This window comes from Colobus angolensis, unplaced genomic scaffold (genome assembly GCF_000951035.1).
Source record: "Colobus angolensis palliatus isolate OR3802 unplaced genomic scaffold, Cang.pa_1.0 Scaffold344, whole genome shotgun sequence".
NCBI classification, from domain to species: domain Eukaryota; kingdom Metazoa; phylum Chordata; class Mammalia; order Primates; family Cercopithecidae; genus Colobus; species Colobus angolensis.
In genome coordinates this window covers 2299249-2313570 of record NW_012116755.1, presented here as the reverse complement: position 1 = coordinate 2313570, position 14322 = coordinate 2299249, and the positions used below count along the sequence as shown (strand labels likewise).

The 14322-nt window shown below is 42.0% G+C and overlaps 1 protein-coding gene across 2 annotated transcripts in view; it reads left to right on the top strand.

Annotated features, from left to right (window-relative positions):
• Nucleotides 1-14322, top strand: part of LZTFL1 (leucine zipper transcription factor-like 1) — a 94789-nt gene that overhangs the window by 65041 nt on the left and 15426 nt on the right. Inside the window, exon 1 of one of the 2 annotated variants that reach the window (XM_011952666.1) lies at nt 13078-13246. The exons of the other annotated variant lie outside the window; for it this stretch is intronic. Coding sequence (XP_011808056.1) covers nt 13079-13246 — 168 coding nt within the window. The 5' untranslated portion in view covers nt 13078. Of the gene's footprint in view, nt 1-13077; nt 13247-14322 lie in introns of those variants that run through there. 2 annotated transcript variants of the gene reach the window in all.

Sequence of the window (14322 nt, the reverse complement as noted above, 5' to 3'; positions counted from 1 at the left end):
TCACTCTTGTTGCCCAGGCTAGAGTGCAGTGGCACCATCTCGGCTCACTGCAACCTCCGTCTCCCAGGTTCAAGCGATTCTCCTGCCTCAGCCTCCTAAGTAGCTGTGATTACAGGCATGCACCACCACACCCAGCCAATTTTGTATTTTTAGCAGAAACAGGGTTCCTTCTTGTTGGTCAGGCTGATCTAGAACTCCCAACCTCAGGTGATCCACCTGCCTTGGCATCCCAATGTGCTGGTATTACAGGCATGAGCCACCATGCCCAGTCGGAGATGCACATTTGATGGTCATCCTCAGATGCGACAGATGAAACCCTGGGAATGAATGGAATTACACAGCCAAGGGGGATACATGGTAAGACAAAGCAGCTGAGGAGAAATTTCAAGGGATACCAATTTTCAGGGGTTTGCAGCAGAGGAGCCAAACACGGACAGCAAGAAACTATAGAAGGGACAGGGCAGAGTAGCAAAAGCCCAGGAAACAGTAGAGGAGGAGGTGTCCATGGTGCAAAATGGTGCAGACCTGAGATAAGGCATTTGATTTGGCAGCCATTAGCTCACTGGATGGCTTTTGAGAAGTCTGTTTCAGTAGGGAGGAGGAGAGAAAGCCAAAATGCAGAGTGAATGACATATAAAGTGCAAGAAGTCAACAGAGGCCACTCTCTGGAGGAGTTTAGCAATAAAGAGGAGGAGGAGGTTAGGGCAGCTGACTATAGAAAAGGTGTGGACAAAGAAAGAGTTGGTTTAGCATTGTTTATGGTTTATCATTGTTTATGGTTTGTCATTGTTTTATTTTTTAATGTGGACGAGAATTGAGAATGACTTTAAACTGAGGAAGGATCAAAGAAAAGGGAAGAAGATGAAGATATAGAAGCCAAAAAGAAAAATCTTAGGGGATAATTGATGGAGCTTGGTCCTAGCAGAGGTAGAAGGGCTTAGATGAGAACTGGATCTAGTTAACCTTGGACAAGAGTTCTTGCGAATCAGTAGAGCAAGAAGAGAAGAAAATACATGGGTGTCCTACAGGAAAAGATGAGAGCTTAGAATCTCTTTGTAGCCCCATGACACTTATTACACATTTAATAATTTTGCTGTCTATATCTGTGAAAAGAGTAAATAGTAAATAGTAAACCATGAATGATAATCATTGCTCTCACAGTAAGTCACACCAAAATTTCTATGCACCTTGCCTCAAAAAAGATGTTTCCCCTAGTGTAGCAAGAAAGTGAGCCTAATGTTCATCATATTCCTACGATATACCTTTGTGTCCCTCAAAAAATATATGGTGACTTTCTGTTTAATTTTGCTATTAAATATCTGAATGGGACCTGCCCAGTACATCTAATTCAAATCAAAGAAATATTGACAGGACCTTACCAAAGCCAAGCATGCCTGCTCAAAGAAAGCTCATGAAAAGGGTTATGAAACAACTAATCAACCACAAGTAAAGCCCTTCCTTCTGTTCCACCTACCCCCACCTTCAGTGTGAAAGGCCTGGGTATCTTCAGCCATCTGGAGAAAAATAAAAAGAAGAAAAAGCTAAAAATAGTGAGCTGCAACCAAAATGAAAATATCTGAATGTTGGTAACAGTGTTTGAAGAGGAAAGGGCATGTTCCTTTGAGTGGTTTCCATCTAGGTCTCGTGGCCTGAAATGTCTGCCTAATTTCTGATTTAAAGAGAACAGAAATGAGTACTGGCTCTTAGAAAGAAGGTACCTTGATTGGGGTGAGCACATAAAACAATGGAAAAAGTGACAAAAGGGGCTTTGCTGTTACCTTTTGTTTTCTCTTTTCATCATTAAACTGTAAAAGTAATGCCTGTTTGCCTAATAAATAAATTCAGGTTATAGACATATATAAAGTAGGGATCAACTACCTCCCATACCTACTGCCACTCTAACACCTCTTCCCACATTTTGATGTGAGGAATTTATTGCTTTACCTTTCCAAATTTGCATGTATGTGTGTTTATAAAAATGGGATCTTACTATTCTCCAACTTGACTTTTTTTGTTTTCACTATATGTTATGGAAATCTTTCCATGTCTGTGCACATGGATTCTTCCTTGTTCTTTTGACAGCTACAGAAAACTACTCTTTTATTGCTCCATAATTTATTTAGTCATTCCCCGATAAGAGGATCATTTAAACTATCTCAAGACTTTTTACCACAGAAAAAGCTGCTGTAAACATCTCTGTACATACATCTTTGTGGTCTTGTTGTTTCTTAAACTGCTGGCTTAAAGGGTGTGTACATTTTCAGTTTTGATGAAATTCCAGATTGTCCTCCAAAAAACGTCATACTAGTTTATCCTCCTACCAACAGTTTTTAAGAGTGCCTTCTTCCTCATGCCCCAGACACTACTGAGTGTTAATACTCTTTAAATATGTCCTTGCTTATAGATAAAAGTACTTTCTTTGAGCAGAAGGTTAGGGGTATTAAGGGAACTTCCCTTCTAGAAAAGTAGCAGGAGAAGGCCGGGCGCGGTGGCTCAAGCCTGTAATCCCAACACTTTGGGAGGCCGAGACAGGCGGATCACGAGGTCAGGAGTTCGAGACCATCCTGGCTAACACGGTGAAACCCCGTCTCTACTAAAAAATACAAAAAGCTAGCCGGGCGAGGTGACTGGCGCCTGTAGTCCCAGCTACTCAGGAGGCTGAGGCAGGAGAATGGCGTAAACCCGGGAGGCGGAGCTTGCAGTGAGCTGAGATTCGGCCACTGCACCCCAGCCCGGGCAACAGAGCGAGACTCCGTCTCAAAAAAAAAAAGAAAAAAAAGAAAAGTAGCAGGAGAATCATATGTTAAGATTTAAGAGAAGTGGGGGAGATGAACGTGTGGGGACTAGGAAAGCTTTAGGAGACAGCCACTTGGGTGGAGTGGAGCAGGAGCTGACCCACAATATCCAAGCATCTAAAAAGCCCAGAGAAAATTGGGGGAAAAAATGTCAAAAAGTTTTTATGAAGCCAATACAGTTGTTTTGTGACTTTTCTAGTTTGGGAACAAGAACAAAAAAAAAAAGAGAGAGAGAGAGACAGGGTCACCCAGGCTGGAGTGCAGTGGTGCGATCATGGCTCACTGCACCCTTCACTTCCTAGGCTCAAGCTATCCTTCTGCCTCAGCCTCCCAAAGTGCTGGGATTACAGTTGTGAGCCACTGTACCTAGCCGGGAAAAATTTAAGGTTGGAATCCATCAGTATGTTAAAACTGAGTCATCTGGTGAGAAACAGAAACTTCTCAGGGTTAAAGGATCGCACGAAGGCTCTGACTTGAGACCAAAGAGAAATGAGTCAAAAAGAAGGACTGATGGGCCAGAAGAAAATAGAAGATTCAAAGATCACAGCCGGCCAGGAGCGGTAGCTCACTCTTGTAATCCCAGCACTTTGGGAGGCCAAAGAGGCGGATAACAAGGTCAGGAGTTTGAGACCAGCCTGGCCAATGCAGTGAAACCCTGTCTCTATTAAAAATACAAAACTGAGCTGGGCGTAGTGGCGGGCCCCTGTAATCCCAGCTACTCAGGAGGCTGAAGCAGGAGAATCGTTTGAACCCAGGAGGCAGAGGTTGCAGTGAGCCGAGATCACGCCACTGCACTCCAGCCTGGGTGACAAAACTAGACTCCATCTCAAAAAAAAAAAAAGCTAAATCACAATCAAGTTAGAGGCAAGGTTTAAGGGCAGTGAGAGAGTTAGAGCAATAGTCAGAGTGTTGGTGATGATTAGCGAGGAGCATTTCCGAGTTTAAAATTTCAGCAACGCATGGAACAGCTGCTGGCTATGATGGGGTGTGGGGAGCAGACAGGTCCTGAAGTAAAGTGGAGCTAAAAGTTTCTGAAGAACAGCAGGTAGAGTCACGACAAAGGGGTGCTATGTGGGTCATCCATCAGGGATGGCAAGACAGGGTGGAGTCATTCTGCAGGTCACCTGCAGAAATCCCAAGGCCTGATTGAGTATGCTTGAATGAGTGAATGATCTGGATGCTGAAGGGTTGATGGAGAAGAAGGAGCAGCAGAGCAAGAAACAAGAGCTTCATTGAGGGAGGGCTGGTTGAGAGGTGCTTCACTCAAGGGTCAGGAGGTGACCGTGAAGCATGTACACACTACTGGCCACCCATAAGTACAAGTGTCGGGAGGGGGAGGGTGGAGAAAAGGAAACTTTCTCTTTGGTGAGGAGTCTTCAAGGAAAAAGCTGATGATCTCAGGACATCAAGAAATATATTGTGAATCCCACAAGACATTCACTGGAAGCTGGAGAGGAAAAGTGTTGATTAGGATTTCTATCTGGCAATTTGGGGACACTGAAATGATTGAATGTGGATCAAAGGAATTAGGAATCAGGGTATCCGAGAATGGATAGAAGGAAGGAATGGTCCACATGGAGCTTTCCAGTGAAGGTGTACTGGTGCCTCTCCATGGTGATGCTGCTGGGAGGAGGTGTGAGAGTGAGACTTGAGATCAAGTCCCTCCATTCTGCAGGGACTGGGGAGACTGTGTATTTGGCTGGTAGCCTCCGCATATTCATGCATGTTCTTCCATCAGCTCACTACATGACCTTGTAAAAGTCACCTACATTCACTTAGCCTCCATTCTCTCTCTTCACAAATAAGAGTAATCATAATATGCATCTCATGAGGCTGTTTGAGGATTAAACATAGCATATTAGACATGAAACATGTGTTACTGGAACACAGTAAATATGCAATCAATTAAACTATAATTACTCACATTGTAGAAGGTTTTAAAACATATATCCATTTTGAAGGGGAAAGTTTTCACAATATTGTAAATTCTAAGTAACAAATACAACAGGCACATGGAAAAATCTCTCCAACACACAAACACAACCTTCTTGTGTGGATACGACAGTGATCCTAGTAAAAACAACTATCTCCATGGTTTTGATGGTTTCTCTTACACAAAATCAATTATAGAAATTCATATGTTAAGTATCTTAAAATGCAAAATTTTTCTGTCTTATACATGCAGATATTTAAGTTCATGTTGTCTTCTGGTTTATATTCAGTCTCACTGTTTTAAAATAAAACCAAATTACATCACATAAGAACAACTGGGAACCATTTATCTTCATTTGTATACACGAAAAATATCAGTTTTGTGTATGTTAGCTGTTCAAAGTTACTCTCTACAGTCTTATTTGTGGATGATTTAATGAAGATATTCCTACCACATTTCTGCTAACCCTGTACGTGGGTTAGTTTTGCAGGCTGACCGGGTGGAAGTCAGATAAATTCCCTCCATTCCTAGAAAGACATTCTCCAATTAGCTTAACACTAGTCCCTTAGATTGGTGTCTTAGCTTCAATGGTAGCAGTAGACCAGATATGAAAGTTTTCTTTATATCACCCTGGGTTTTAGTGTGTTCAGTTATTTTTTTCCCTGTCCAGGTCATTTGTTTTCTACTTAATATTTTTAGCAAAGCAGTGACATTTTGGCAACATTGGCTTCTAAAAGTAGATGCTCACCTAACATTTAATCTCTTGGGGTTTGTAAGGAATCCACACGCTGGGCTGTTTCAGGTATTGGTGCCCGAGTTTGCTACGTTCCCTCTGTCCTTTCTACCTTGCTTTTCCCAGGCTAACATTTGCTAATCCCTGAAGATTCAATTCAGGGATTTTCCTCCAAGCTTTCCCTGAAACCCTACATTGAGCTAAGTGCTCCTTGCCTGGTTTCCTAAAAGGTGACTACATTATATGGACATGACAGGATCCTCTAATGGGTCTGTCTGTCCTGCTGGATGGATAGCATCCTTGAGAGCAGGGACTTTGCTTCATCTTTGTTCTCCTAACAACCAATAGGCACTTTAGACACAGGGCCGACGGCCTATAAAAATGCTTGAAATCAGAAATACACAGTTGCACCTGAACAACATGGGTTTGAACTGTGTAGGTCTGCTTATACATGGATATGTTTCGATTAATATATTGGAAAAAATTTTGGAGATTTTTGACTATTTGAAAAAACCCAAAGAAATACCAAAAACTTAGGATTTTAATTAATGCATAAAATATATGTACAGACTGGTCTATTTTATAATTCACTACCCTAAAATATACATAAATCTATTACAGAAACATAAAATTTATCAAAACTTATGCACAGAAACACTTAGCGAACACATGGCATCATTCACAGCAGAGAGAAATGTAAACAAACATAAAGATGCAGTATTAAACCATAACTGCATATAATTAACTGTAGCACACTTTGTACTACTGTAATAATTTTGTAGCCACCTCTTGTTGCTATTGCAATGAGCTCAAACGTTTCAAGTATCAGCTTAAAATATCTATGAGGCTAATTATCTCCACCTGAGCAATTCATCTCTCCAGTAAATTATGTATCATAGCAAAAAGTGATCTCCAGCAGTTCTTGCAAATTTTGTGTGTAGTGCAATACTGTAAGCCTTAAGTAATATCGTGGGACCCATACAAAGTGTCACTAATGATGCTGGAAGTACTCCCAGTAAGCAGCATAAAGTCACGATATTACAAGAAAAAGTTGAATTACTTGATATGTACCACAGATTTAGGTCTGTGGCTGCAGCTGCCCTCCAGCATAAGGACCATTGTAAAAAAGAAGAAAAGGAAATTCATGACGGCGTCACTGCATCTACTCCAGTTGCTGCAAAAACCTTGTACTTTTGGTGAACTACCTTTTAACCTTGTATTAAAAATGCAGCTTTCATGTGAGTGTAGGATTGCTCTAAAAAAGGCATCTCTAATATAGTTTGAGAAAAAGTTAAGTCATATATGAAAACTTAAAGAAAAAGGAAGATGAAGGATCTGAAGCCAGAGAATTTAGTGCCAGCAAAGAATGGGTCGATAATTTTAGAAAGAGGTTTGGCTTTAAAAATATCAAGATAATGAGAGAAGCAGCTTCTGCCAACTAAGAGGCAGTGGGTGAGTTTCAAGACACCACTAAGAAAATTATTGAGGAGAAAGGATAGCTGCCTAAATAGGTTTTTAACGCAGATGAAAATGCCCCCATTCTGGGAAAAAAGATACCACAAAGGACATTTATTCATAAAGAAGAGAAATGAGCACCAAAATATAATAGGAAAGGATTATCTAACTCCACTGTTTTGTGCAAATGCAGTGAGGTTTATGATCAGGACTGCTCTTAACTATAAAGCTGCAATCTCTGAGCGTTGAAGGAAAAAGGTGAACACCAGCTGCCAATCTTTTGGTTGTACAAGAAGGAGACATGCACAACAAGCACCCTTATTCTGGATTAGTTCCATCAGTGCTTTTGTCCATGAAGTCAGGAAGTACTTTTCCAGTAAGGGACTAACTTTTAAAGTTTCCTTTTTTATTGGACAATGCCCCTGGCTACCAAAACCCCATGAGTTCCATGTCAAAGGTGTTGAAGTGGTCTACTTGCCCCCAAACACATTGTCTCTAATTCAGCCTCTAGATCGGGGTCATATGGACCTTTAAGGCTCATTGCACATGGTTCTTTATGGAAAGGATTGTCGATGCTATGGAGGAGAATGCCAGCGGAGAGAACATCATGAAGGTCTAGAAAGATTACACACCACTGAAGATGTCATCATTGCTACAGGAAAAGCCGTGAAAACCATCAACCCCGAAACAATAAATTCCTGCTGGAGAAAACTGTGTCTGGAGGTTGTGCATGAGCCAAACAAGGAAACCATGAAAGAGATTGTAGATATGCAAAATAAGAATGGGGGCAAAGGGGCCGGGCACGGTGGCTCAAGCCTGTAATCCCAGCACTTTGGGAGGCCGAGACGGGCGGATCACGAGGTCAGGAGATCGAGACCATCCTGGCTAACACGGTGAAACCCCGTCTCTACTAAAAAATACAAAAATCTAGCCGGGCGTGGTGGCGGGCGCCTGTAGTCCCAGCTACTCGGGAGGCTGAGGCAGGAGAATGGCGTGAACCCGGGAGGCGGAGCTTGCAGTGAGCTGAGATCCAGCCACTGCAGCACTGCACTCCAGCTCGGGTGACAGAGCGAGACTCCGTCTCAAAAAAAAAAAAAAAAAGAATGGGGGCAAAGGGTTTCAAGGTATGACCCTTGGAGAAAGATTCAAGAGCTAATAGACCCACACCAGATGAATCAGCTGAACACAAGTTGATGGAGATGAGTGCTTCCGAACCAGTAACAAATGATAAGACACAGAAGTAGTGCCAGAAAATACATTGACATTAGACAATCTGGAAGAAGGGTTTCAATTATCCAAGACCGATTTTAACTTCCTTTATGACATGGACCCTTCTATTATACAGGCACTGAAACACGCAAATGGTGAAAGGACTGGTACTATATAAAAACATTTTTAGATAAACAAAAAATAAAAAGTCAGATGGAAATTATATATTTCCATAAAGTTACACTGAGTGTGCCTTTCTCTCCTGACTCCCCTTCCACCTCCTCCAACTCTTTCTCCTCTACCACCCCTGAGACAGTAAGACCAACCTCTCTGCTTCCTCTTCCTCCTCAACCTATTCAAAATGAAGACTTTTATGATGATCCACTTCCACTTAATGAATAGTAAATATATTTTCTCTTCCTGATGATTTTCTAGTATTTTATTTTCTCTAGCTTACTTTATCGAAAGAATATAGTATATAATACATATAATGCATAATATATGCTCATGAACTATTTATGTTATTGGTAAGGATTCCAGTCAACAGCAGTCTATTAGTAGTTCAGTTTCAGGGGAGTCAAAAGTTATATGTGGATTTTTTACTGTGCATGGGGTCCGCAGCACTATCCCTTTTGTTGTTCAAGGAACAACTGTAAATGCTTGGGCTCAAAATATAAAAAGAAACCTATAAATTAGTAATTGTTTTATGGGATGTCTTCAAAATGTAGCATTAAGTCAACTAGAATTCAATAAGTAGTTATATAAAAATATAAGGGTTAAGTCATGAGAACTAAGTAATTCATTCTCAGAAACTCCTAAAAGTTATATAAATCACCTCAAAGTTACATTTAACATGGGAAATAGGGATAGCTGAATATGTCTGCAGCTGAATATGTCTGCTGCCTTATGATATGCTTTCTAAAAGAGTGCATGTCCGGGGCCAAAAGCAACCCACAAACACAGTGTCTGGAACCCAGTAGGAATTCACAAATGTTTGTTGAGATGTTCCTGTTTATCTCCAATCCAATTCTGCAAGCATAGCTCAGAGCTTATTAAAGGCCAGCCATACTATGTTATTATATAATCAATATTTCTTCCTTCAAGGAGCTTGCAATATAGTAGTGGGGAAAACAAACTCATATAAGTTGGCTAAGAATGACATTTCCATTTGAGTTCACTTTATTTTTCATATATTATTTATCCATCTCATTGAGAAAACTTCCAGTCATGAACACAGCTTGTACTAGGCTATTCAGCTCTTTCAATAGGACTACACAGCCCCAGCTTTGTAGGCAAAACTTCCTGAGCAAATTTGATTTTTTGTTTCCATTTTCTATGATGAAATGCAATTGGTGAACACCCTTACATTGACAACAGTCCAGGGAAGCATTTATTGAAGACCACAGATCTAGGAAGATCCACATTTCTGAATGACACTCTTCTTAAAGGTGCTCCACCCTTGTATAAGCTGTCAGTATATCTCTTTTTGTAGTTTGCCACTTGTAATAATAATAAACCTAAATGTACATCTCTGGACACTTCTACTGCAGCACCTGATGAAAATCTGGGTTCCCTGTTCAGGACAACTCTCAATTTCACAATCATCACACTCACCCACAACTTTTCCACACTCCTGTTAAAACCTAACCCAAATTCCACTGCCTTCTGGAAGACTTTTCTGAATCTCTCCTCTCCAGTCTCAACAGAAGTAAACTATCTCACACCCTCTCTGAACTACCCTACTACTAACTGTCTGCTTTGAAATTATTCTGCAAGTTTGAATTCTCCCTTGACTTGATTATAAGGCCATTTTTGAAAGAGACCAATCCCATCTTGTTCATTGCTCCCTTCCCCATCGTGTCTTGCGAGTCCAGCTTCCCATTAACAGCTGCTGAATGTACAGACTGAATTTGTGGGTTTAACTGATATGCATATGCATAAGGGAGTATGGAAAGAGGATTTGATGCATATCATCATGTTTACAATTTTTCTTGTACTCTACAAGAAGGTATTCCCCACAACCAATTCTCAACATTTTTTGAGGTAGGCTTCTCATTTTGATGGTTTTGGTGTTTGTTCCCTTGGGGTGTTGTTAATGCATTGAGATTATCAGTGAAACTAATCTATAATTTGGGCTAAGTAATTGCCAACATCCACACATTCTTACAGGGAGTTGTGTTTTATGGTGAACCACTTCCTTGCTTGACCTCCTTTAATGCATGTGATAGTGATTTCACTAATCTAATTTGTCAGCACTCTCCAATACTCTGCCAATCATTAAGGTATTTTGAAAGCAACTGAAAATAGCCTCTTGCCTACTGCAGGCCTACTCAAATGCTTTATCTCCTGTAAAGAGCCCTTTAATCTTGGCCATTCTCTTCTACAAGGTCTTGGCTACTTTCTCAGTAGCCAAGATGTGGCAAGATGGGGAAGTTGAAGAGAATTTGTATGGTAGAATTTCATGCAAGAAGTCATGCTGCAAAGATTCTGTCTTCTTAAGAATAATCTCCTAAATGATTTCCCCTATTTTCCACCTACTACCAGTTCAGTATTTATCAAACTTTTCTCTTTCCCATATAACCTTCAAGATTTTTACATTTTCTGTGTATCACTTATATATACATTTTTTTACTTAATCATTTTCTTCATTTCCTGTTTCTACTTAAGCCTCACCTTAGTCCCCCACACCCCCCAAAAATTTATAGTGTGGGGGCAGCTGGGGCTTTCTGAGTCCCTCTACTTCTTCCCTCAGATTTCCCCCACAGATTTTTTCCTCAGACTCACTATCATGGCCACAGAACTTTGCACACAACAGGGGTTCTGTAAATAGTGGCAGAATGAGTGAATCTGTTGACATCCCTGAGGAGGCCATGATCAGCTTCCCATTCCTCCTTTTGCCAAGTCTAGGTTGCAAACACCCTGAAATTGGTGGTCCTAGTATTATAACTGGTAACTTATAAAGTTATAAGAGTCTCATTTCATAATAATATACAAAGAATTTATCTTCATTTTGTGTTGAACACTGCTAAAAGGTACAAAATGAACTTGTGTGCCTCCCTCCAAATTCACACACACACATACACTCACACATATACACATTTTAAAAAACTGTCACAGCAATTAAAATAAAAACAGAGCCTAAGAAGATCACTAGTAAAGAAGGGTGGAGCTGTTCTCCCTCACGGCTCGAATTGTTTGCTTTGGTGACCAACCCGCACTAGTAAACAACCTGAAGTACAAGTTCAGCCTTTTCATGAGCCAAATTCATTACTTTAAGACCAAAAATACATGTTCACATTTGCTGTCACTATTTAGACAGCTTATGTAACAATATTCAACTCTGTTGGGTAGATTGGCTAATGGTGATAACCTCCTTGGTACGGAAGATTTTAGATTAAAGCAGAATTTTAAATTACAATAACCAGCTGATGGAGTTTTGCAGAACAACTTAAAAAATCCCCAAACCACAAATGTAATATTTGCATTATACACACACTCCTTTCCTTCCCCTGAATTAATAACACTTCACAAGCACAGGATTTGGCCTGTGAGAAAATAAAAGAGCTTTTCAGCAATGCGAACTGATGAACAACTTTGTTTACTGATCAGTCATAAAAGCTTTTGTGAACTTCATCTCGCACCCACAACACCTTGTAAAGTGACCCTCTCACTATGTGAACACAACGAATGTCTACAGAGGAAAGAACCAAGTATTATGAGGATTAACTACTGGAATGGAATGTGTCTATTAATAGCTCATAATAGGCACTAAATAATGGCAACCATCATTATCAAATTCAACAACACTCACTAAACAGAAATGGGGAGGTGGGATGGTAAAGGGGAAGTTTAACTGAGCTTGGAAGGGGTTAATATGCAGGGTTGAGAGAATCTGCCCTTAGGAATCTTGCAAGAAGACAGGGATTCTGCCCAAATGCCATTGCAGTGCCAAGGATAGGGAGCCTAGCCAAAGGTGAAGTTGGGCATACCCACGCCACTGCCTCCAGGCCATCCTTCCATGCCTTGGAGTGCTCCAGGTGAACCTTGCTTACTGTTCTTGTGTTCTCCTTGTGTTCAGCACAGGAGAACCTTGCTTACTGTTCTTGACCCAAGGCTTGAGATCCTTCTGTGGGCAAATGTCTGCACATCACCTCTGGATCATCTGAGTGAAGGACTCTGAGTCCCTGGTATTTGCAATAATAGATCTCATCCTACTCTTGTCCTTCCAAGCCAGCATTTCTAAGAGTCGTTCTGATCTGTGATCACTCCTGGAACATCGGTTAAAAACTGCAGATCCCAAGGACCCAAGTTAGACTTGTGAATCAGAATTTCTGGAGATGAGGCCCGGGAATTTGCTCAACAAGCTTCCATAGTGGTTCCAGGCATATGGAACCTTTTGAAATTCACTGCTCTTGGAGAAAAACCCATGCTTTTTGCATTTTTTTTTAATGGGAAAAGTTTGCTAGAGACTTTTAACTGGAAATATAAGAGAAGATAATAACAACAACGACAACAGTAATAATAATGGGCGGAGTCGTAGGGAGGGGTCGTTTGAAGCTCTATTTGAGAACCTGCAGGCGTTGATGTTGTTGGCCTGTCTCAGCCACCCTGATGCTCAGGTAGGAACTCCTGAAAAAAAAAATGTCTGGGCCGCGCCCTATGAGACCATTGAAAGGTCTGGGATGTCCATTGCACCATTGGGGTCGCCTAGGCCACAGGAAGTTTTGGACGAGAACTTCCCAACAATCCACAAGCCGATGCCCCGAAGCGCGCAAGCGCGGTGGCGGCCCCAGGCAAGCACAGCCCTCCGGTTACCTTCTGCACCCGCACTCAGCTCCCAAAGGTGAACGTAGCACAAAAAGGTGGGACTTCCGGCCCTGGAAGCCAATGCGCACGTGGCAGTCAACCGGTTACGCAATACTTCCTGTCGCGTGATCCTCAGGACCAATGAAAATGCATAATTGCAGTCCACATGCCTCGGTTTCCGTTAGCAACCAGAGGCTTCTAAACAACCTACCCTCCTTCCCCATCTTCTGTGGTCCAGCTATCCTCCGCGATCCCAGACTTGGCGGGCCACCGCCTGGCGCCTCCCGTTCCTTTAGGCTGCCGCCTGCCGCCATGGTGAGTAGCCGGCCCTCAGGAGCCGCACCGCGCCCAGGAGAGAGCGCGGCCGGGACTGGAGACACTGAGTGGGTGGGCCCGGAATGATTACGTGGTCTAGTTGGGTCTGGCCGCTCCTCAGCCTCCCTGAGAAAGGGAGGCTGCACCGGGCGCGAGAGGTTCGGTTAACCGCAGCCCAAGCCCTTCTGGGGTAATCCTGGGTGAAGCCTTTTCCCAGCAGTCCAGCCGCGTCGCTTCGTTTCTCTCGCTTGCCCGGGGCGGAGCCAAGTCACAAGTCTTAGGTGGCAGGTGAAAAGAACTAGAGGAAACTGCTGGCGGCCTAAGGTGCAGGGCAGGGTTCTCACTCAATTTCAAGAAGCTCCAGGTTTACGCATACACACACATTAACACATACGCAGGGTTCTCACTCAATTTCAAGAAGCTCCAAGTTTATACACACACACGTTAACACAAGCTCAGAGTTCTCAATTTCAAGAAGCTCCAAGTTTACACACGCACACACACATATACACCCACGTTAACCAGAGGAGCAGGGAGAACGAATCCAGCTTTCTGTGTGATTGAAATCCAACTTTCTGATGTGGATGTGACTTTTTAAGAATCCCAGTACTCCATTTTACGGCTGAGGAATTTGGGTGGCATTTCCTTTGTTTTGGCTTGCTCAAAAAAGATCATTAATCCCTCCAGCGAATAAGCATGCCATCTTAAATTTTACCAGTCATACTCAGAACAGTGCACAGCACTGAAGTGTTCAGGAAAACGGATGAAACCAGGGTTAAGAACACCACGTGAAATGGCTACTGAAATACCTCAGCAACCAAAATTTCTGTTTAAACAGCGTGTTCCAAGCGCTGTCTGGGAGCTGAGAAGACACCTGTGAACTAAACGGATTGTTCCCTCCCCTTCTTGAGTTTAGACCCTCTCCACTCATTCTCTTGATTTCCCTAAAATATCAAGAGAATACGTTGTAAAGAAATCACAAAAAAATTGGTATCTCTTCCTGTTCTATCTTTTGTCATCCCTTTCCATCAATTAACAACTGAGGCTTTGGAATCAGGCTCAGGTTCTTCATTAGT